The sequence below is a fragment of the Rhinopithecus roxellana genome, chromosome 3 (genome assembly GCF_007565055.1).
Source record: "Rhinopithecus roxellana isolate Shanxi Qingling chromosome 3, ASM756505v1, whole genome shotgun sequence".
NCBI classification, from domain to species: domain Eukaryota; kingdom Metazoa; phylum Chordata; class Mammalia; order Primates; family Cercopithecidae; genus Rhinopithecus; species Rhinopithecus roxellana.
The window spans coordinates 95,890,934-95,912,734 of NC_044551.1; the positions used below are offsets into that span (position 1 = coordinate 95,890,934).

General features: G+C 39.3%; 1 protein-coding gene across 1 annotated transcript in view; it reads right to left on the bottom strand.

Annotated features, from left to right (window-relative positions):
- Positions 1-21,801, bottom strand: part of DNAH5 (dynein axonemal heavy chain 5) — a 253,279-nt gene that overhangs the window by 217,039 nt on the left and 14,439 nt on the right. Inside the window, exons 3-12 of the mRNA XM_030927396.1 lie at positions 19,602-19,686; positions 14,186-14,346; positions 13,009-13,230; positions 11,532-11,669; positions 10,230-10,406; positions 8,165-8,278; positions 7,359-7,466; positions 5,202-5,324; positions 4,422-4,637; positions 2,136-2,243 (exon numbers count right to left, since the gene is read on the bottom strand). Coding sequence (XP_030783256.1) covers positions 2,136-2,243; positions 4,422-4,637; positions 5,202-5,324; positions 7,359-7,466; positions 8,165-8,278; positions 10,230-10,406; positions 11,532-11,669; positions 13,009-13,230; positions 14,186-14,346; positions 19,602-19,686 — 1,452 coding nt within the window. The remainder of the gene's footprint in view (positions 1-2,135; positions 2,244-4,421; positions 4,638-5,201; positions 5,325-7,358; positions 7,467-8,164; positions 8,279-10,229; positions 10,407-11,531; positions 11,670-13,008; positions 13,231-14,185; positions 14,347-19,601; positions 19,687-21,801) is intronic.

A 21,801-nucleotide genomic window follows, 5' to 3' on the forward strand; every position in this document is an offset into this window, starting at 1 on the left:
CATACAAACATAATAATGTTTAATTTACAAAATAGGCAGAGTAAGAGATGAGCAACAATAACTAATAATAAAATAGCACAATTTTTAACAATATACTGTAATAAAAGTTATGTGAATGTGGCCTCTCTCTCTCTCTCAAAATATCTTATTGTGCTATACTCACCTATTTTCAGACCACAGTCGACCCTGGGTAGTTGAAACCATGGAAAATATAACCACAAAAACATATTTCTAGCATCAACCACAGCCTCCTCCTCTCTGAAGGCTTTCCTAACCCCAGCCAAGCAGAAGTATCAGATTACCTTTTCCTAGTTTCACATTATCAAATCCTATATAACGTTTTGCAGGCCTGATCTCCCAACACATTTTTGTAGGCCTTGAGTTATGTCTCTTTATTTTTGAATCCTCACTTTTTCACATAGTATCAGAGTAGTATTCTTTCGTAACCAGCCACTTTAGCCCCATTTGCCCTTTTTTAAATGCTAAATTCATTACTCTGTTCTTATGTATGTGCTTATATTTTAATCATTTCACCATCTGCCTCCTTTCTGACTATGAGCTGCGAAGGAATATCTACTTGATTTATTTCTATATTCATAACCTACAGCATAGAAGTGTAATACATAATTGCTGTATAGCAAATGCTTGTTTCATTGCAATAAATCTACATCTTCTTATTTACATATGGGAATAAAACATGATCCCTGCATTTGAGGTGCTCACCATCTATGTTCACGTATAAGCTACAGAAGTACAATGTAGTCAGACACTGCTGGGGAAACACAGGCGAACATCAGAATCTGCCATTATTCATCAATTTCCATCAAAAAGAGACCAAGATCCACTATCCTTATGTCTGAATCTGCCCCCAAAAGAATTCATTGCTTAAATTATTATAGGTACTCTTCCTTCCCATCAAATGAAGACTGCTGCATGCCACAATGGTTAAAAAAGTTGAATTCTAAAGCAAGATTGCCTGGGTTTCACCCCAACTCCACCCCTTGTTATGCCTGTGTTAGGCAAACCACTTCACCTCACAGGGAAGTTTCCCAGTTTCCCCCTCTGCAAAATGAGAGTAACAAGAGCACCCACTTGACAGCATTGTTATGATTATTAAATGAATTAGCACATACAAAGTGCTTAGAACAGTACCTGGCACATAGAATCAGCTAGCTTTGTTACGACTCATTCTAACACTGAACTCACTCCTCCCAAGGTGTCTCCTTTTACTTTGAAGTGCACACATTTAATGCAAATCAGAAACCCTGGGAAAGAAGAAATAGAGTGGCTATTTTCCTCTTATAGTCAGAAAGATAGACATTTGCACCTCACTGGAATGAGAAAATGTCCGCATATTCATTATGGTAGATACCTGTTGTGTGTCTTCCCATCTTACCCTCCCTGACTCCCCTTTCCTGACAATAAACATTCCCAATGACCCAGTGGATCCCATCCTGCCTGTGTCCACCACAGGATCTCACAATTGAGAGGCCCAGTACTAGGCACCTCACCAGAACTGGCTAGCCCAACCCCTTCCTCGGGAATCTGGAGCTGGCCTGGTCCTGTGAAACAGCCTCAGAAGCTGTTGATGCCATAAACTGCTCATGTGAGCTGCAAGGCAAGATGGCTGGTCTGCAGTGAGCAGTGAAAGAAGGAAGAGAGAAAGGGGTTGCAAGATCAAGCAGGGTCCAGATGCTGAGTTGGTCCTGGCGCCACCGTTTCTAAGGCCAGTGGCAACCAGGCCTTGGAATCTGCCAGACATCGCTGACCATTTGCCTGAGCTACCTCTGGTCATAATCGTTGCTACACAGTGACAAATGGAAAGAAGCATCTATATTCTAATCATGCCGCAATGTTCAACAGAAGATGAAAGTTAACTTTCTAAGAACTTCAATGGCAGACATGTAGAAGTCTCATACACATCATTAGCCAAAGCTATATTTATGACCCTTTAATCCATGAAAAATAGCCTTCAATTATTAATCTGAAATCATGAAACACAGGCTGAGGTTGCTATCGGTCACCTCCATGATGAAGACACCTCTGCCTTCTGAATGGGTAATGATTAACAGCATTATACAGAAAGGAAAAAATAAACACACGACTGTCAACAGGAATTTTATTACACAACTTACATGAAGGTCATTAGTCTGCTTGCAAAACTCTTCATAATCTTGGTCAAAATCCATTTTCCGTTGGTCTAAGAAATTGTATTCCTTTTTCTTTATGGTTGCCACAATGCCCTGAAATATTATGAGATAAATTAGATAGTATTTCAATACTCTTAAATTACCTAACTAAATATGACCCTTAAATGTAGAGCCTATACAATAATTGCCAAAAAAAAATAAGTTTAAAGGAAGCCTCATTTTCTTACTCACATTGTTTCATGCTTATTATTTTACAGGCAGTATAAGGTTGCCATGCTGCATTCAAAGAAATCACTTGGACAGTATTTTCATGAAGTTTTATGTATTTTTGAAAATATAAAATAAAATAAAAGTCACATCTGAAAATTGGGAAAGGTTTTTTTCACTAAAATTTTATTGTTAATCATACCTGAAATAAATGTTTAAAGCCCAGAGTAGAATTTACCAAAATATTTTGTGTTGAATAGTTTAAATCTTCTCAGAAAATAAATAAGGCTTTCACAGAACACAAACAATATAGGAAGAAAATAAATTATGTTATATCTACAGATGAGTTACTATCTTCCAAGCCCCAAACGTCTTAAAAATGTCAAACCGGAATCCACCACTTAAAACCTCTCTAAAATTAATTGCTGCCTACTGCCCTGCAAAGCTGCAGCCTGTGACTAGGAAAGTACAAACTAGGAAGTTCATCTCCTTGAAAATACTATTATCAGAAGCTTTGTTTGCTTTGAATAATGAACTATAATGCTCTGTGATTCTTCTTAACCAGGTACTAAGCCATTCTCAAACTCAGGTGCCCACATTGTTGACAGAAGCATATAATTTTTATGAAGAATATTGGGCCTCCTTCTTCTACAATCTCCTCTTCAAAGTCACTTCCATTTAAACATCAAATCTCTCAATAGACAAAAGTGTATAAACAGCATAACTTCTTGAATCAAGTTTACTGGATAAAACAACCTACTCTTTCATGCTGCATAACTACAAAATTAGTTCTATTTAGAAATTGTGTGTGTGTGTATGTATACATATACTTTTTTATATAACATGTATATGCATGGAATGTTATATAAAATATACATACACACAATATATATATATGCATGGAATGATACAATGTCTAGGATTTATAGTGTTGATATTCCTTAATATCAAACAAATCAAAAGTATCTGTGTGTGTATGCATATATACTCATATATACATACACATGTAGCTTTCTAAAAGAAGTATGGAAAAGCTACTACATTTTGATGTAGTAATTTTAAAGATTTGGGGACTTGAGAAAATCCTGCTCTCCGATGGGATTTAATGGTCACTTAAGATTATTAAGTTAAATAAAGGAAATGATTAATCGTGACCTTTACACCAATTATTCAAACTCTATCTACTTAATTATTGTCTTGACAGATATTTATTGCACATCTACTATGTGTCAGTAAAACTTAAAATGTTTCCTGCTATATAAAAATCTTTTCTCTTTCTCTCCCAAAACTTGGTATACTCAGGAAACGAAAAAGATTCCTTATATTGGTCTAAACTGTTAGAGTACAAAAATTAGTGTGTAGTGGTTAATTATATGATCCTTTTCAAATTCAAGTACCAAAAAAATTTAAGATTTAGTGTCAGTGTCCCTAAAAAAAGAAAAAAATTGACTATGTCCATATTAAGAATTTAAAGCAAATTGTCTGTAAATTGCTTTTCTAACATCTTCAAAATGTTATTAGGTCACTATGCCCACTTTCAAAACTAAAATTAGTCACACAGATGTCATGACATGATAAAGCAGTTAAAAATCAAAATAATTAGGGAAGTCAGATCTAGAATAAAATCAGGTCCTTTATATTTTTTAATATGGGTCCAAATAAAATGCTTACATGCAGAGATAACTGAGTGCCACACAGTACCTGGTGTCAACTAGTGCCTGACACAGTATAGTCTTCATTAAATATTTCTTGCATGAATAAATAAAATAATAAGTTACATTTAAACATTTTTCTTGTGCTACTAATGAAAATGCTTTTTTAATGGTGATTAATTTTAGACTATTGGAAAGTCATTCTTATAACCACACACCTGAAAAGAACATATTAGCACCATTACACAATTCTCAAATAAATCTAATTTCTTTATGGTTAAAAGGCCATGAGCTTATTTATATTTTACATTACAGATGGATGATTTGAATCATTCTAAACACTGTTATTTGCATAAAATATTGAAGTTTAGTTGTGGATTATGGTAGAAAATATAGCTTGAAAGTACAATACCTGGTATTTAGTGACCATGTCTTCCAGCCCTTCGATTGTGGAATCTTGCAGGACTGAATACGTCTTGAAGGTTGTAAAGATGTCTATTATCTTGCCAAGGCGTCGGTGAAAAGTTTCAAATTTTCCAAAAATATACATCTCACTAAAATCAAATTGTTTTGCATTTGGATTTTGTTTAAGCTTTTGTTTTGTCTTGTGAAAGCAGTGCTGGTATTCCTTAAAATCAGAAGAAAAACATACAAAAAATTACAACAAAGGGAACAAGAAATTTTATTTTCTTAAGTGAAGGTGACAGCAGAATTAGGATGGAATTGTAAGCCTTTTCATAGTTTCATGCCTTTGCATGTACTCACTCATCGGCCTGAAAAATCATCTTTTCACCTCCTCTCATCTAGCAATTCCAGATTCGAATTGGGTTACTCATGATGCAACTCAAAGATGTGGCCTTCCCATCTTGGTCCCACGGTTTTGGCAATAGCATCCTTCTATGACTCTCTCTCCATTCATCTTTAAGATGCTTAAGGAAAACTACCTCATATTAGTTGTCTTTGTATCTCTAGTATTTACTGTGGTATCAGGACACAGTAGGCTCCCAAGAAGGGTAAAAAAAAAGTGAATAAATTTCCTAGGAAGGTATATTAACATTCCATTTTCTTAATAGTTAAGAATCACTGTTCTTTTTAGCAACCAATGATATAATAATTACAAAATGATTTAAGATGGTCTCAGCAAAAATAAGACAAAAATAATAGAACATCTAAATACTAAACTAACCATTACCTGTTTCAGTTTAATCGCAGATAGTATTTTTTCTACAACAACATCCTGTGGCTGGTTCCAGATGGAAGCGGTTCCATTATTGGTAATATAGGCTTTACATGCAGATATAATCTGATTTGTCACCTGGGATTTTCCAATAAAATGATGTTAAGCACATAAAACAGCCATGGCTTGTAAATTGAACTAGAAGGTCCTTAACTCTTCTGCTTCTCAGAGTTCACAATCTTCTAACTTGAGCTTGGGTTTATTTCTTTTTCCATCACAGATGTAATCAACCAATAACCCTTTGATATTGTCAAAATCATTTGTGAAATCACAGAGTTGGAAGCACTATGGAAAATCAACAATTTGGGCCACCTTGTTTATGCAGGATGAATGTCTTAACCAACCATGGAATGATTCATTTCCTTCCCTTAAAACTGATGAGTTTCCACAAATCTCCTTAGGTAGCCTGCTCTAATATCTAACTCACAGTTTACTAGCACCATGTAAAGTACTGCCAATCCTGATCTTTTCATGTGACCAAGATCAGCAATGGAAATGTCAAAAGGAGAAGACCACAGAGAGGAGGAAAGCTAATGTACAAAACTACTAACATTTTATTCATCTCTCCAAACTTTACAAAAATCCTCAGAAATATATTAATTTTTTGCATAAAGCACAAGGAAAATTTAAATGACTATGCTGTATCCATGGAATGATATGATGCCCAGGATTTACAGTGCAAGGGGTGGGGGTATAGGTGAAACAAGATCAGCCATGCGTGGATATCTGCTGAATCTAGGTGATATATACATGGCATTATAGTATACAATTCTCTCTCCTTTTGTACCTAATTCAACATTTCCATAATGAAAGGTTTTCTATAATTAGATAAATGGTGGTTTCATTATTTTATGCTAAATCATGTTTTGCAAATAATATGCATAAAATCTAAATTAATAACACAAATTTACTTTTGGGTGTCATTTACCCAGGGAATACTCCCACAGCCCTAACATATAATTTTAAAGTATAAGGAAGTTGGGAGGGAATCTTGCAGTCATTCCTCCTGTCTACCTGAACTACCTATATGAGAGAAGGAAAAAGTTTCCCATTGAGCTCTTAAGGCTGGATGTCTTCACTCCCAGGAAGAACTGTGCTTCCTACTGCGTTAGTATTCAGAACACAAATCTTGATGAGTCAAAAACTCTTCTATTTTAATACACCATTTAAGATTTTTGCTTTGAGGGCCGGGCGCGGTGGCTCAAGCCTGTAATCCCAGCACTTTGGGAGGCCGAGACGGGCGGATCACGAGGTCAGGAGATCGAGACCATCCTGGCTAACACGGTGAAACGCCGTCTCTACTAAAAAATACAAAAACTAGCCGGGCGAGGTGGCGGGCGCCTGTAGTCCCAGCTACTCGGGAGGCTGAGGCAGGAGAATGGCGTAAACCCGGGAGGCGGAGCTTGCAGTGAGCTGAGATCCGGCCACTGCACTCCAGCCTGGGCGACAGAGCAAGACTCCGTCTCAAAAAAAAAAAAAAAAAAAAAAAAAAAAGATTTTTGCTTTGATAATGAAAAAGTCATTTACTTCTTAGAGACTATTCAAAATGAGAATAGCAACAGTGCTTACCATAAACACTTACGAGTTAGGACATAAGGTTTAAGCATCGTTATGTTTTTTGGCAGAATCATTATAATTGCTTTATAGATTCCTAGAACATTGCAAGTGGCTTTTATTACCATGATTACTGTTCTAATAACACCAAGTCAACAACTGTGGCATCAAATAAATTTGGAACAGTGGCATATGAAATATGAAACAGGAGATAGTCAGTTAAATACAGCTTTTCTTAATTAAAATTTACCCAGTAGGAATACATGATGTGCTAAACCACATAGGGAAAGAAATTCTAAGAGTAATCTTTTTTCATTTGTATTATATAAATAATAAAATATTTAACATAATGATTACTTTGGGAAATAATGCTTCACGATTTCCTAGGATCAACCTCTGACATAAATTTAATTCTATCTCTATTGATAGCCTAAGCCTTTTTAAAATTTTAAGATACATACATATTGAACTGAGCCAATATGGTAATTTTTAATTATCAAAAAATTGATCATTGGCAAAGAAATATAAATGAACATGAACTCTACATCATACACTTACCTTTACAAACAGAGATGTGATCTTCTCAGAGGTGTTATAGTAATGAGAGATATTATAGATCATTTTAATCGCATTTATAAGTGTAGGAATAGCATCCATCATGGATAGCTGAAAGATACCATCAAAGTTTTCAGAAAAAAATCATCAAATTCAGCAAAATTCTAATAAACCATTTCATCTGCATTAAAATAAAGTTTAAGAGATTTCTATTAAAGATTTTAAAATACTATCTAATGCTTTACATGAAAATAATATATTTAATATGAATTTTATTATATTAGTCATATATGGTTAATCAAATTTTATTTCAATGGAAGAAACATTGACCTGCTGTTAATGACAAGCAACAGCAAGTTACCTGTTAACTATTATTAAGGATGAACTGTTAATAACAGTTAATGTTGTAATAAGTAAAAGCAGGCACTTCCTAAAGCTAAAAGATTAAAAGTAAAATCACCAGCTAATGACTTTTCCTGAGATTTTTGAGTTCTTTGAGATATATAGTTCAGAACGCCCTTTGCAATATTTAATGGAAAATGTAACATGCAATAAATGTTTTAAAATATAACATCTCATATACATCTTCAATAGATAGGAGATAGACTGTTTAGGGAAATAGATACAGAAATATAGGTATCTGTGTGTATGTGTATATACATATATATATATATATAATTTTATTGAAAATAAAGTTTCTAAGACCTTTCCAATGAACTGTAATATCGATGAACCAAAATTCAATATTCAGTTCAGCTAGTGCAAAAAGAGTTATCTATAGACTGAAAGAGTAGAAATCCTTAACTCACCGGATCACTGCTGTACAAAGGGTCACAACATTTTTCAAGTGTATACAAGTATTTCACATTGTCCTTCGCTTCATTAGTTGCATCAGTGATTCGAATATCCATCTCCCGCCAAGTCTAAGCACAATACGAAAAACCAATTTTAATGCAATTATTCACAGAGGAACTTCCAACATAACCGCTGCTAACAGTCACCACAAGTCCATTAAGCCAGACTTTCTGTGCATCTCACATAAAACTGACTCCAGAGAGGCGAGAGATATTGCTATGCTGGAAAGCAATTTTAAATTTTTGACTAAATTTTTTAAAGCATATCTTCCAGGGCTTCTCATATAAAATCTGTGCCATGACTATCCCAGAGCACCCAGAGGACAGCACCTCCCTTTAAACTCACACCTTTTCCCCTGCACCAGACCCATTTGATACCTCGCAACCATATTTTCTATCTTTCCTCTATTCTAACCTGAACTCCCTTCCTATATCCCTATACATTTATCCATTAATGTAGTGATTGTTTATTATCTGCCAACCATATGCCAGTACTGTGCTATGAGCTAGGAACTGAGAAATGGAAAGATAATCTAAAAGTGAGAGAAGTAAAAGGAAATTATTTAGCACGTCAATACATTCCATTGACTTCACAGAAGTCCGACTGATGGTATTTCTGAACTGTATTGCAAGGCTCACCTCTGCTATTTCATTGAGGAATAAGATAAAGTAAATCTATAGCATATTTATTGTAACAAATAATTATTGATTATTTAGATTATTTGCATGTATCAAAACATGCAAATAGCTAATAACACCCATGCAAATAGTTAACAAATAGTCTTTCCAGCACCAATGCCAGGTGAGTTAGGCAGCCTCTATGATGGTCCCCAGTGACCACAAACTCGCTGTATTCAAGCTCTTGTATTCGTCCCTTCTCCTTGATCATGGACTGAATCTAGTGACTTGCTTCTAATAAGGAGAATATGGCTAAAGTGATGGGATGTCACTTCTAGAATTAATTCACATAAAGACTGTGGCTTCTAGGATGGGTGCTCTCTTGCCCTCCCTCACTTACTCCCTTTAAGGGAAGCCAGCTGCTTTGTTCTAAGCTGTTCTACAGAGAGGCCCATGTGGGAAGGAACTGAAGGAAGCCTCTAGCCAACAGCTAGCAAGACACTGAATGCAGCAACAACCAGATGAGTGAACCCAGAAGCAGATCTTCCCCGAGTTGAGCCCTAAGATGAACCCACATCACAGCTGCAGCCTCATGAGATACCCAGAGTCAGAGGCACCCAGCTAAGCTGCACCCAGATTCCTGGCCCGTAGACTCTGAGATTAAAATATTGGCTGGGTTTTTTGTTGTTGTCGTTTGTTCTTTTGAGACAGAGTCTCGCTCTGTCACCCAGGCTGGAGTGCAGTGGCGCGACCTCGGCTCACCGCAAACTTCTACCTCCCGGATTCAAGCGATTCTTCTGCCTCAGCCTCCCAAGTAGCTGGGACTACAGGCACGCGCCACCATGCCCAGCTAATTTTTGTACTTTTAGTAGAGATGGGGTTTCACCATATTGCCCAGGCTGGTCTCAAACTCCTGACCTTGTGAACTGCCTGCCTCAGCCTCCCAAAGTGCTGGGATTACAGGTGTGAGGCACCGTCCCTGGACTATTGGCTGCTTTAAGCTGCTAAGTTTGGGGGTTGTTTGTTTTGCAATATAAAACTAATATAAAAGGACTAAAAAATAAATATGGATTGGGTGAGTTTTCATTATTTTTATTTCTAGCTTGTCTGAAATCATAATATATAGATATATGTATATAAACATGCTATCATGTCCTGTCTTAATTACATGCAATGCCCTCTAATAACACATATACATACGTGTACACCAGCTAACAAATGTCTTTAATTCAAAGACTATTGCCACAGCCTCCAAAATGATAGGAGGGAAATATTATGTAATTTTAAATGTTTTTCCTCAAGGTATAACAACATTCTTTGCTCCTAATCACTCTATAACTTTAAAATATGCATAGAGAACTCGTATTCCCTTTTCACAAGGCAAAATGAAATGGCTGACGACCTTCAGCAGTTTTGACCTGGCCGCCGCAAGCACTGCCAGCACAGCCTTCACATCTGGGCTTTTCAGTTGTTCCAAAAGGTAGTTAAACTTGGAGAGTCTTTTTTTCCAGTGCTCCAGCTCCGCTCGTGGCCCAACGTCATCCGCTTCCTTCCGCAGCTGATTGTTTTCAGCAAGAACCTGCAAATGCGCAGGGAAAACATGGGCCATTGCATGGGGCGGGAGATACTAAACTTATACGCAAGCAAAAAAAATAAGGAAATCAATTATCCTATCTGGATCATGATGTATGTGTATTCCATGCTTCCAATAACAATCTTGCACTAACTTAGCATGTATCCATTTTTAAAACTTCAGCAAAAATTTCTTTGACCTGTTTCAACTGAAAACCACTTATGCGTTCCTCATATGAAAATAGCTTATATTTTGGGGGGTTTTTTAAGATTTTTGATTCGTACTTTTTTCTTTTATTAATGCTTATTTTACATATTTATGGGGTACATGTGAGTATTTGTTATATGTGTAGAATGTGTCATGATCAGGTCAGAGTATTTGGGATATCATCACCTTGCATACTTAACATTTCTATGTGTGGGTAACATTTCAAGTCCTCTATTCTAGGTATTAGATTGGTACAAAAGTAATTAGCCATTGAAAGTAGTGGAAAAAACCACAGTTACTTTTGCACCAACCTAACACTTTGAAATACACAGTATACTGTTGCTAACTACGGTCACCCAATCTGCAATGGAAAACTATCTATTTAATGAGCTGTACTGAGCTTCTGAAGGCCTTGACCTCCGGAATTTTTCTTGGCTATTCATTTACTCTATAACCTTGGAGGAACATGGCCTTGTTAAACTGCATGGTTCAGGCTAGTGGATTTTAATTGTGCTTACTTTTCAATGTAATGTCCACCTTCATTCCTTCATTGAGAACTTTTTTGAATTTTTTTTTTATCGTTAAGTCTCAAGCTCCCTTTTGGAGGACATACTAAATTAGAAAACTCCTCGTCCTTCTACAGGGGTTCTCTCCAAAGTAAATTAGACCTTGAGAAAAGAAACTGGCAAAGTGCAGCCTTTGAGTGGTGTAAGTACGTACAGCCATTTTCTTTCATTTCTTAGAAGTCTTACTACCTCTTCTTAATTCATGACAGTAAATGAAAACCACATTGGACCTCTCACCTCCTCAAGGATTTACAGTAAAACTCTTAACAAATGGAATGTCATATGTGAATACACCTTCTTCCATTGTCTAGTGAAGTAACGTGGCACCTGAAATTGATGTTTGGTTTCTCAAAATTACCTGTTCTGTCTGTTTGATCCATACTTTCATACAATCCTCTATGTTTGCCAAGGTCTCAGGGTTATTTGCTAGAGTCAAGCAGTCCGTAGGTTCCTTTAGATTTTTCAGTTCAAGTATGTCACACTTTTGAAGATTCACCTAATTAGAATGAAAATTAAATAATAAGATGATGCTTTTGTAAAACACACAGACCATGGGCCCTGTGTTTTCCATTTTGCTGCACTCTTGACAGTGCTCTGGAAAGCCCATCGGGTAGCACATACCTCCTCTCCACTCCCACGTGCCTTTGTCCACGCTGCCGCGAGACTGACGGAACCTTCGAACACTTCCCTGTGATCCTACACACCCTCACAATTCAACCCAAAGCCCGCTGCCCTCTCCCACTCAGAAAGAATGCCTCCTCCCACCTGGGGATCCATCCTATTTTGTTAATACTTTTATTGCAATATGAAGTGGACCCATATGAGAAAAAACACTGCTTTTTTCCACAGAATGTCAACAATTTTTATTTGGTCCAATCTGCATTTTGGTTTGCCCTCCATCACAGTTAATCACAAATATAATTCGGGTGTTAGCTGGAGTCATCCTGTGTCTGTCTGGATAAAATTTGCTTAACTCCCCCATTCCACATCCTTTGGAAAGCATAATACCCCTTCACCAATCCCAGCAGGATCAGCATTCCCGGGAAAGGAGGGCAGAGTGTCACAATGTCATCATGACCATAGGATCCATTTCCCTACCTGCGCCTACATGCCTGATCTGGGCTCTGTCGTCTCTCTTATTCCCTTATCTTCTCTCTCTCTCTCTCTTTCTCTCTCTCTCTCAATCTCTCACGCTCTTGCTTTATCTTTATCTCTCTCTCACTCACACACACACACACACACACACACACACACACACATGCATGCATCCATCAACCTCTGCCCCAAGTAATCACAAACACAGACTTATTATAAACAGTACAAATCATACAGAAGCTAAATCTCACGTTTGCCAAAATTATTCTTAAAGGCCCTTTTGATCATTGACTGAACCACAGGATCCAACTTGCTCTCTCCAAACATATCAGTTCCTCTTTCCTTCTTCTGCTTCTTCAGGATCTCTTCCCACCTCCATCTGCTGCCCACCACACACACAGACACTTCGGTTCCAAATTCCATTCATTCTAGGATGCACAGCAATGCCACAAGCATTTCTGACTCTTGCCTTTGGAGACACTCATCCGACTGACAGGGTAAAGCCCTACATCACTGCCAACGTTTTTATGGAACCCCTGAACGTGTTGATCATTACAAACTGTAGAAATTTAAATCTAATCACCATCACGTCTTGAAGGAGCAATAAAATTGCCTACCAAAATTTTTGAAGAACTGCAACATAGAGGAATTAAGACCATCCAAGAGAAGCATTACACACTTATGTACTGTGCTTGTTGACCACCTGATCATTTTTAAAGGAACAGCTTATTCATCCTCACCTTCTCCTTCAAACTCTCCTGTGCACCCGACAGGACATTCACAAAGCCTTCCAGGGAGCTCAAGAACTCCTGCCGAATGTTAGCTGCGTCCTGAAGGCCCTCGAGCTCGCCCCAGCCATGGCTCGTGGCTCTGAGAGCAGGAATGAAGATGTCAGACAGCAAACGTCTCACGCTGTTGAGCAGGCCTCCATCTGCCGCATCTAACATGTTAAAACTCACCTCCTGGAAAACAAGCAGGAGATCTTCTATTGTAAAAACGATCCTCAAATGCAACACAGCTACTAAATCATTTCTTAAATGTTGTCACCTTACCAAATACCCAGTAAATTATTAGTTTGTGCCAGGTGTGGTGGCTCACACCTGTAATCCCAGCACTTTAGGAGGCTGAGACGGGGGGATCACTTGAGGTCAGGCATTCGAGACCAGCCTGGGCAACATAGTGAAACCTCATCTCTATTAAAAATACAAAAATTAGCCAGCCTTGGTGGCGTGCACCTGTAATCCCAGCTACTCAGGAGGCTGAGGCAGGAGAATCGCTTGAACCCAGGAGCCGGAGGCTGCAGTGAGCCGAGATGGTGCCACTGCACTCCAACCCGGGTGACAGAGCAAGACCCTGTCTCAGGAAAAAAAAAAAAAAAAAAAAAATTAGTTTGACAAACTTGTTAAGAAATAAGCTTTACACTATTCTAAATTGTAATCATCAAAATAAAAGCATGAAATAAATAGAATACCAGATGTTTATCAGTTTATTTGCTCCAAGAAGATAGTACACCCGTCAGAGGGAAGGGGAAAACTTGTACAGATGCACTTTACTTTGCACAAAAAAATAAAGTTATATATCCACTTTCAGAAATCTTAACTTAAATGTATAAAATTTGCCATTAAGTAAATTATACATGGGGAATTCTTTAGAAAAAGAAAGCCCTCACTGTTATACACACACCCAGAAGGTTATATCAACTCGTGTTAATAAATTGAATATTAAGTCCTCTTACTCAAAAGATTTAAAGGGAATGTCCTCTTAATTTCTTGCTTTAAAATTTTAAAAAATACTTCTCTGAAGGTAGTTTTAGATACTGTAGTGAGTATACTATGATTGTCTCCACCGGAGGAATATTTGTGTGCAAGTTGTGTGTTTTTTGGTAATTCAGAGTAAACAATGGCTCTTGCCCCTTACCCGGTGGATGTTGTCAGGGGTGATGGCTTTGGAAGGGTCAGTCCTGATGAAGAACACACATACCCCAGTAAGAGCCACATCTTTTCCCTCGGTCACGAACACCTTAGGTTTTTTAATCTTTCCAGAAACAAGATTTACCCCTCCTAGAGAGCCAAGTTGTCCTACAAAAGCAAAATAATTTTAGTTTCACAAATGCTTTTTACAGTCCATGTGGTTGCCTTTGGAATGAACTTTCTTGTTAAAATATTGCCACTGTTGACTTGTCCATGTGCCTTAGGTGGGTCCACCTCTTGAACAATCTCTAGCATGAGCCCTATAGGGATCTAAAGAAGTCTGTTTGATTCCAGATCATAGGTTCACTTCAAAATTGTTGTTTCGGGGGCAGTGAAAAGAGGGAAGGAGGACAAAGTACCTACTGGCATGTACTGTGTTCCAGACCCTCTGCTAGGTACCCTGTGTATATTATTAAAACTCACAGCCCAGCTGGGTGCAGTGGCTCACGCCTATAATCCCAGCACTTTGGGAGGCTGAGGCAAGCGGATCGCCTGAGGTCAGGAGTTCAAGACCAGCCTGTCCAATGTGATGAAACCCTGTCTCTACTAAAAATGCAAAAATTAGCTGGGTGTGGTTGTGGGCACCAGTAATCCCAGCTTCTTGGGAGGCTGAGGCAAGAGAATCACTTGAACCCAGGAGGCGGAGGTTGCCGTGGGCAGAGATCACACCACTGCACTTCAGCCTGGGCAACAGAGCGAAACTCAGTCTCAAAAACAAAAACAGCTCTGAGGCAGCTGTGACACATTCCAAGTCAAACAGCCAATAGGTGGCAGAGCCAAGGTCAAAAACCTGCTCTGACTACAAAACTCGGGACCCCACTTCCCCATGCTGTCCCTACTCTGTCATACTCAGCATGCTTGGTTATCTTTCAAATACTGCTGGAGTCAGGGTCTTGTAGAGGTAGGATTAACAGTGTGGGCTCTAGAGTCAGACTCTCAGAACTTCAATCTCAGGCTGCGCTCCCAGCCATGCGACCTTGGCAAGCTACTTTATCTTTCTGTGCCTCCGTTTTCTCATCTTCTCATCTTAAAAATGAGAACAATATGGCCAGGCGCAGTGGCTCATGCTTGTAACCCCAGCACTTTGGGAGGCTGAGGCGAGCAAATCACCTAAGGTCGAGAGTTCGAGACCAGCCTGATCAACATGGAGAAACCCGTCTCTACTAAAAATACAAAATTAGCCAGTGTGGTGGTGCATGCCTGTAATCCCAGCTACTCAGGAGACTAAGGCAGAAGAATCACTTGAACCCGGGAGCTAGAGGTTATGGTGAGCCAAGATCGTGCCATTGCACTCCAGCCTGAGCAACAAGAGTGAAACTCCATCTCAAAAAAAAAAAAAAAAAAAAGAATGATACTAGAACTTCTAGAACTTAGCATCTGAAATTATTGTGAAAATCAACATGCTGTATAAAGCCCTTAGAAAAGCATGTAAGAATATTAGCCTCTGTAAGCCTTATTATTATCAGTATTTGAACAGTCATCTTTGATTATCCAAGCATTTGGCTCATTGAGTAGATAATTTAAGTACATAGAATATACTCTGAGCTATTCCTTTGTGTTCTTACATGTCTAAGAAGTGTTTAGATCTCCAAATGGACTGGTAGCTCAATCAGGATCACTGGGGTGGGAGGATGGTGCTAATGGTGGACTTTGGGATGGGAAGTGGACCAGAAGTTGAATCCTAAAATCCTGGGATTGGAACCTCTTGGAGTAATCCTCCCTCAGGGATCATCCTCCCATGGTGCTAGGCTAGAGACCTTGACAGGGCTTGGACAGTGAACCCTCATTAAAGGTAACTAGTAGATCAATCTCCCCCTCATTCAAAATTGCATCCCACTCCTGGCTAATACCACCTGGGTCTCATGAGTAATAAGATGTTAGGCAACAAGTTTCAACCAAGGCACCAAGGCATGATAGACATCAGAAAACAGAGTTTCAAAGGAAAAAGAAAATTCTGCAGAAATTTCAAAGTGGTTGTCCTAGAATTGATTAGACATCTTCTCCCTGGCCCCCATCAGAATGCAAAAGGGTCAAGAGCGTGTAGACTAAGGAAGGATTTTGTGAGGACAGTTGTGCTAAGTATTAGTCCGTTTTCATGCTGCTGATGGAGACATACCTGAGACTGGACAATTTACAAAAGAAAGAGGTTTAATTGGACTTACACTTCCACATGGCTGGGGAAGCCTCACAATCATAGTGGAAGGCAAGGAGGAGCAAGTCACATCTTACATGAATGGCAGCAGGCAAAGAGAGGATAAGACCCAAGCAAAATGTGTTTCCCCTTATCAAACTATCAGATCTCGTGAGACATATTCACTATCACCAGAACAGCACAGGAAAGACCTGCCCCCATAATTCAATCACCTCCCACCAGGTTCCTACCATGACACGTGGGAATTGTGGGAGTTACAATTCAAGATGAGATTTGGGTGGGGACACAGAGCCAAACCGTATCATGCTATGCAAAGGGTGAGGTTATAAAGTGTTCCTACTTTTACCTCAGGTCAAGAATGAGACTGTAACTGTCCCAGCTTGCCCAGGACAGGGGGGTTTCCTGGGATGCAGGACTTTCCGTGCTACAATTAGGACAGTCAGTCACTCCAGTCAAGAAACAAGGTCTTCAACTCAACCACCTAAAGAGCTTGATTTATGTCTCCTGGAGTTAAGGAACAAAGTGACTGTGATATGACACCTGACCAAGAAATCTAAGCACAGTGCTCAATAAGGCATATAGAGAGAAACTGGACTGTACTGGGAGCTAACAGCATGACTATGGAGGGCAGGGACCTAGGAACCCAGGTGGGGGCCCTGCTGAAAAGATCCAGACTGAAACCACCTTAAATCCTACTCAAAAGGAGCACCTGAGGGAGGATGGGACAGAGTGAGCGAGACTTAACGCTACCAAATTTCAGAGGCTATCATCATCAGGACAGCCTGTCACCTCAAGAGAACCCACCACTGTGCCCACAAGAGCAAGGTAAGAGTGCAAGGTCAGCAGCTCACGACAGCGCCAGTCCAGTAAAAACTTTCCTGACCCCCTTCCCTCTTACCTCTGCCCTGCCTCTGGCCTCACACAGTCAGGACCTTTAGTTAAACTGATGTGGACAAGGGGTGGAAGACAAAGGTATAGAGAAGAGCACATGGTCCTCCCTCTTCTCCTACTGAGAACTTCAACCTTCAGAGAAATGGGGGACTCAAGGGTGATGAGGGAAGAATATTTCACTTTCCATCAACTGGACAGTTTTTCTTTTTGAGTTGAGGTTGTGTTTGTAATTTGAAATGACTATAGACATTTTTGTAATCTAAGAATGTCCAGGAAAGTCATGAGATTGCCTGCATTCTAATCCAAGTTCAGAAGAAGAACTATCACCAGTGAGAAGATTTAAAGGTTAAACTTGCTTTTATGTTTACATCCTATGAACACTTCTTGGTCCAAGCAAAATTTACACAGAAGGTCAGTTTCACCCAGTGCTCCGTTCATGGATAAACTTGATCCTTCATTTGAGGTTATGTTTTGCAATCTGGTGTAGAAACCAAAGCTTCTATCTCTTGATTTTTCATTCAAAATGTAACAAGTTTTCTAAGCTTTCTAAAATATCAAACTGACAGCTTTGAGAAAATGCCAGTTTGAATTTGCATGCATAATTTATTCACTTTTTAAACAAAGAAGTATAGTCTTACTATATGCCAAGAGCAATAACTATTTTCCCTTTTATCAAATGGGTCATAAAAAGTATGTATATAATAGTTTAATATATCAAACAATACATTTAACCAGATATTGACTTATGTTCCTAGGTAGGCCTTTAAAATTACATTAATCCACTTAAAAATAGAATAGACTATGCCAATTGAATCCATAGAAAGATTTGCAAATCTGGCCGGGCGCGGTGGCTCAAGCCTGTAATCCCAGCACTTTGGGAGGCCGAGACGGGCGGATCACGAGGTCAGGAGATCGAGACCATGCCGGCTAACCCGGTGAAACCCCGTCTCTACTAAAAATACAAAAAATTAGCCGGGTGAGGTGGCGGGCGCCTGTAGTCCCAGCTACTTGGGAGGCTGAGGCAGGAGAATGGCGGGAACCCGGGAGGCGGAGCTTGCAGTGAGCTGAGATCCGGCCATTGCACTCCCCTGGGCGACAGAGCGAGACTCCGTCTCAGAGAAAAAAAAAAAAAAGAAAGATTTGCAAATCTGGGCCAGGCACGGTGGCTTGCACCTATGATCCCAGCACTTTGGGAGGCCGAAGAGGGCAGATCACGAGGTCAAGAGATTGAGACCATCCTAGCCAACATGCTGAAACTCCATCTCTACTGAAAATACAAAACTTAGGTGGGCGTGGTGGTGCACACCTGTAGTCCCAGCTGCAGGCTGGGACTGTACTTTAGGAGGCTGAGGCAGGAGAACTGCTTGAACCCCGGGAGGTGGAGGTTGCAGAAAGCCAAGATCGCACCACTGCACTCCAGCCTGGTGACAGAGTGAGACTCTGTCTCAAAACAAACAAACAACAAAATAACAACAACAAAGAAAAAAAGATTTGCAAATTTTTCATAAATGAGAACAATAAAACCTGTCATCCAATATTACTTATTTAAAGTAGTCAGTAGAAAATAAACAAAATGTGATATCTAACTAAAAAGGGGTGTTACACATACTGGCAACAATTCCTATGCTAAAAAGAAATAATGCCTATAATCCCAGCACTTTGGGAGACCAAGGCAGGTGGATCATGAGGTCATGAGATCGAGACCATCCTGGCTAACACGGTGAAACTCCATCTCTACTAAAAAATACAAAAAAATACAAAACATCCCGAGTAGCCTGTAGTCCCAGCTACTTGGGAGGCTGAGGCAGGAGAATTGGGTGAACCTGATAGGTGGAGTTTTTAGTGAGCTGAGATCACGCCACTGCACTCCAGCCTAGGCAACAGATCGAGACTCCGTCTTAAAAAAAAGAAAAAAAAAGAAATAATGCCCATATACCTGCAAAACAGGTGCTCATTATAATTTCTAGACCGTAAAACACAGAATGAACTCGTATATAAGAAAAGGAAGTCAAACGTAATCTACCTTATTATCTTTATTGCAAGCACAGCCTGAGAAGGAAAACAAAACATCTCCAATAAAGTTAGAACAACCAGGCTAAATACCAACTGTAATCTGTCCTCCATCCTTGAGGTGAAACAGAACTTCTTCCACAGGGCCACACCCAACACACTAATGGTTTCCCACATGGACCCACACACACCCCTCCCTCATGCCCACAAGGTGAAACAGGTCCATTCTCACAGTAGCTTTCTTCTTCAAGCTACTCTCAGATAAATCTAATGACACATTTCTGGGTCATGTCACACCAAATTCAGATACCTGTTTCTGCTTCCTCCACATCTTGATAGTAAAACATGAGGTGTCGGAGACCTCCAACAGCAAAAAGTTGATCAATTCTTTCAATCTGAGAAAAAGAAAAAGGCAAGATAATGACTTTCAATCCAAATTAGAAACTGCACTTAAATCAGAATTAATAATATAAAAAAGGAAAATGTACTGTTATCTTTCATATTCAAACAGGACAGCATCTAATGTATCCTATAAAAAAGGGAGCATTTATGTTAAAAGAATAAATGTCTCACCATAGTAAAGACTCTGTTCAAAAAAGTAATTTCATGAATCTTAGAACTATTTGCTACTTATGCACATTTGAAAAGCATTGTCCATCCGTATTTGCAAATTTCCTAAAGTGTTGAGCTGTGGAAGGGAGGTTTAAATAGAGAAGAGTGCTTCAATCAACTGCAGATAAGCAAGAACAAATCTTTCAAAACTTAGTCTAACGCCCTAGAGATAATGAATATTAAATTGCAATAATCACCAAAACTGCCATGAGAACATATCTGACTATGAACACACCTTCCAGTAGCAACCTAGCACTAAACTGGGACTAACAGTCCCATCCCTGAGGCTCACTTAAGTCTACAAGCCTAACAAAGGGTCTGCTACCAATAAAAACACTTCTTTTAAATAGTCAGTAGCACAGTTTGGAACTCATATGAAAATAAAAAGATAAAATCTACACACCCATTAGGCATTAGGATTGCTACCACCAAAAAACAGAAAATAGCAAGTGCTGGTGAGGACATGGAGAAACTGGAACGCTTGAGCACTATTGGTAGGAATGTAAACGGTGCAGCCATTGTGGAAAACAGTATGAAGGCGCCTTAGAAAAACTAAAAATAGAATTGCCACATGACCAGGAACTCCACTTCTGGGTATATATCCCAAAGAATTGAAAGCGGGGGTCTCAAAGAGATATTCATATACCCATGTTCATAGTAGCATTATTCACAATAGCTTCCACAAAAGGTGAAAGTGACAGATAAAGGGATAAACAAAATATGGTATACATATACAAGGGAATATCATCCAGCCTTAACAAGGAGGGAAATCCTGGCACACATTACAACATGGATGAACCTTGCAAATCTTACACTAAGTGAAATAAGATAATCACAAAAAGACCAATACTGCATGCCTTCACTTGCATGAGGTATCTATGGAATAGTCCAATTCCTAGAGACAAAAAGTAGAATGAGGGGATTGCCAGGGGCTGGAGAGAAGGAGGAATGTGGAGTGGTAGTTTAGTGGGTACAGAGTTTGTTTTTGTGATAAAAGGCATTCCGAAGATCTGTTGCACAGTAATGTGAATGTACTTAACACTAATGAACTGTACACTTAAAATGGTTAAGATGGTGAATTTTATGTTATGTGTATTTACTACATCTTAAAATAATGTTTTCTAAAGGATAAAATCTAGCCTGAACAATTAAGTGTGAAAAATAAGTCCCCTTCAATTTCCACCATGATTGAAGATGCCACAGGGAAGAGGAGGAAGGACTCCCCAAGATTCAATTCCAGGCCAAGAATGTGGTGAAGGGCATGCTTCCATCATGGCCAGTATTGAAGCTCCTATCCCTCTCATCTGTGCTTGAGAGCCTGAGCCAGGTGCTTTCTTTAAACCTCCAGGTTCTGAGATTCCTGGGTTGTGAGCTTGACATAGCAGTTTATCCTGGGATCCTTACAGAGCTGAACTTTTGCCTGCTTCTTCCCCTTGCATATTCCCAAATCCAGATGTCTGAATTGGGAAGCAGGGTGGAGTCAAGCATTTCACCTCTGGAACAATCTCCCCAAGTGGCCCTCTCTGCTTTTATGCCTCCATATTCTGGGAATAACATTATCTACCTTCTGGTATTATGAAGATGGAAATGAAGTCATAGATGAAAGGGATTGAGATCAGGGACCGACACATGGTAAACATTCAATAAGTGTCAGCTATGAGGAGAAAGCGGAGAAGCACATTTCCTCAGCTCCTGCTTGATCCATCCTGTAGTTTACCCATTTTCGTGTTATCCATTTTTTTTTTTTTTTTTTTTTGAGATGGAGTCTTGCTCTGTTGCCCAGGCTGGAGTGCAGTGGCCGGATCTCAGCTCACTGCAAGCTCCGCCTCCCGGGTTTGCGCCATTCTCCTGCCTCAGCCTCCTGAGTAGCTGGGACTACAGGCGCCTGCCACCTCGCC